Below are 3,161 nucleotides of genomic sequence, written 5' to 3'. Positions count from 1 at the left end.
GCCCCGCCCCCCCGGCCCGAGCTGGGAGCCGCGAGCCGCCCGGCCCGGGGGCGTTGCCGCTTGCTCCGAAGCCAGCAAGTCTCAGCTTCCCTGCGCGGGGCGCGCGTCCCCCGCCTAGCCGGGGACCCCCGCGCACCCCCGAGACGGCGCGCGCCCAGAGCGCGGGAGCCCGGAGCGCCGGGCGCCTGGGACCCCGCGGAACGGCTGCCCAGACTGCGGGGCTCGGCAGGGATGCAGGCTGCGCTGTGAGCCCGGGCGCCAAGGCCATGTCCGGCGCCCGCTGCCGGACCCTGTACCCCTTCTCCGGGGAGCGGCACGGCCAGGGGCTGCGCTTCGCCGCGGGCGAGCTCATCACGCTGCTGCAGGTCCCGGACGGCGGCTGGTGGGAAGGCGAGAAGGAGGACGGGCTCCGCGGCTGGTTCCCGGCGAGCTACGTGCAGTTGCTGGAGGTAAGGGGCGAGGGCCGGGGCTGGGAGACCGGCGCGCTCGCATACCTGTTGCCCGCGCCCGGGAGGCCGGAGCCGCCCCTGCCCGAGGGGCGCCCCGTGGGCCGCCAATGCGCGCCCGACCCAGAGACGCGCGCTCCTGGGGGCGGCGGAGGCGGCGGGCGCCTCTCCGGGCGTGGGCAGCGCGGGGCTCGCCCTCCGCGCGCTCCCCGTGCCGGGCCTCCCGAGTACATCGAGGCCGCCCTGAGGAAGCGAGAACTTGTTGCCAGTGTGAGTTCGGGAGCTGGCGGGCGCGTTCCGGCGGTGGCCGGGGCCGCAGGAGGGTTGCGGCGTCCGGCGGTCCAGGGAAGACACACGGAGGATGGGGCTGGGAAAAGTGGCACCGCGTGGGACCCGGAGCCCCGAGCCTGCCGACCCGTGGACGGCCGTGCTGTGGCGGGTCAGCTGCCAGGCCGCCTCCGGGCCGCCCACTTACTGGTCCGCTGAGCCTGGCTAGCCACCAGCCCGAGCCCCGTCAGCAGGCTTGATCCAGGGGTGCTGCAGCCCCCGGCCAGCGCCCCGTCCCCTGGCCCAGCTCCCCGAGGCCAGGGTTCAGAGCCTGAAAAGTGGCTTGTCCTGGTGTTCTGGCCTGGCCCCGAGCTTCACAGGACCTGCTGAGCCAAGTCTGCTGGCTGTTTATTGTCTGGGTGACAGTTGGGAGGCCTCGATGTCCTCTCATCGCCGAGCTCATGGTCATAGCCTGAGTGGGATTCTTAGTTCCCCAAGTCCTTTGGTGGAGTGTGGGGTGGGCTTTTACAGGGTGTCCCCTTTAGTGAAAGGCTGCCCGACCCCAAGATTGTTGTGAAGGCTGTGAGTAGACGGAAGTATTCTGGCAAAACTGTCCAAGTCATAGAGACTGAACTGATTAATAATTTACCCCCCCCACACACACACACTTCACAAAGTAGCAAATTTTGACTGAAAATGCTCTGTGCAACTCAAAAAAGACAGAAAGAAAGCTAGATAGCGGTGAAACGGTTATGGGTGAGTTTGCCTGAGAAATATCCTGTGGAAACATTATCAAAATAGAGCCTGGCCTCTTAGAGGTATGTGATGTTTCTTTCAGGTCCGGAGAACACAATCCCTCCTACATGGATTAGTAGCGTTTGACCAAGGTGAGGCTGGAAGGAGCCTTTCTGGGCTGTCAGCTGAGTATATTCGGGCACCTTCGTGGTTCTGTCATTTGAGAGCCTGGCAGCCTAGGAGAGGTTCAGGTGTTCCTCAGCTTTCGTAGTTCCCTTCCTGAGATTCAGGTGTGGAAGAAAGCAAGTGAATTGCTTCTTACGAAGACCCGGAGCCTCCTTGTTTCTAGCCCAGCAGCCCTGGCAGAGACTCCTGTCATAGAGTCCTCTGGTGGCCACGCTTTTCCAGGAAACACTGATGTGGAAATTTGGCTGTTGGATGTCTGGTGAGGAGTGTCCCTGGCTGGACCCAGCCAGCTGTGTGTTAGGTGGGGGTGAGACTGGTGGGTTTGTTGGCTGTGTTAGCAAGAGTGAAGTGTCTTTGCTTTTTCTTCCCAGGGGGAAAGGGAGGGTGAATCAGACCACCAAGGGGACAAGCAGAATGATCAGCTAGGACAGCTGTGGGTGTGTCAGTCACAGTTTGTGGCATGTATGTTTGCTAAGGTGCTTTCAGACAAGTACCCATCTGTGTGAGTAGTACCCCTAGAGGGGCTTACGTTTGTTAAGCACCTGTTAGGCACCAGGCATGGCCCATACAGTGTCACCAATTCCCCAGAGAGCCCTGGGAAGGGGGAGGCATTATCCCCATTTTACAGGCAGGCAAACTGAACATGAGACAGGTGAAGGCAGTTGGCCAGGGAGTAATGCTTGCGTAGCTGGTTAGCAGCTCAGCTGGCTGAATGCTACCCTCTGTGCCTGTGTCTCTTTTAAACCCAGTATCCTTGGCCCAGCTGTACCAGAAGGCAAGTAAAGAAAGGGTCTGGATCCCTGTGGGAAAGGGCCAGTGCAGCTCCCGAGGTCCGCCAGCCAGTGACCACATCCATAAGGGAGGCAGGGATGCTGGGGCTCCAATGAGGGCAGCTGCTCCTTCCTACCTGGAGCATCTCTCCTGCGAAGCCTGGAGTTTGATTTCACTCAGAGCCCGTTGGTTTTCCCACAGGTGGAGACAGGAGTGGGCCTGAGCCCCGCGACTCTTTTCAGGGCCAAGGCAGATGCATCTTCCACAGGGAGGATCATAGATCAGGCCCTTTTGTCTGTGGGAACCTCTTCCCTGAGCAGGCTGGACCTCAAGGCTGAGGCTGGGGAGGGATGGAGGAGATGCAGGTAGGGTCCTTTGGAATGGGGTGACTCCCCAAAGACAGGCTGGGTTAGGGGAGAATGCAGAACTCCTGAGGGGGTTGCCGGTGGTGGACTGGCCAGCATATGGCACTGGAGGACTGCCCCCCAGGTGTTAGTGCAGAAGCCAGGAGGCCAGAGAAGGGCCCACTTACTAGAGCTGGTAAGCCTCTGCTAGTGGGCACCTGGCACTGAGCTTGCTGGGGGCATGGAGTTCAGAAGGCCAGGGGAGCTGTCGCAGATACAAGTACAGTCAGAAGGGGCTACACCAGACTCCTGCGGCAGGAGTGGGATGGTGGGTGCACAGCTGAGAATGGCACTGCCAGCATAACCCCCACCCCAGTGCACTGTTTGCTCTCTGGCGGAAAGAGGGATGTCA

General features: G+C 61.6%; 1 protein-coding gene across 1 annotated transcript in view; it reads left to right on the top strand.

Annotated features, from left to right (window-relative positions):
- Positions 1 to 266: 266 nt before the first annotated feature.
- GAS7 (growth arrest specific 7) overlaps positions 267 to 3,161 on the top strand; it is a 211,149-nt gene continuing 208,254 nt past the window's right edge. The window contains exon 1 of the mRNA XM_007457844.1: positions 267 to 449. Within this exon, the coding sequence (XP_007457906.1) occupies positions 267 to 449 (183 nt within the window). The remainder of the gene's footprint in view (positions 450 to 3,161) is intronic.

The sequence above is a fragment of the Lipotes vexillifer genome, unplaced genomic scaffold (assembly GCF_000442215.2).
Source record: "Lipotes vexillifer unplaced genomic scaffold, Lipotes_vexillifer_v1.1 scaffold611, whole genome shotgun sequence".
NCBI lineage: Eukaryota > Metazoa > Chordata > Mammalia > Artiodactyla > Lipotidae > Lipotes > Lipotes vexillifer.
This window is presented reverse-complemented; position numbering and strand designations above follow the sequence as displayed.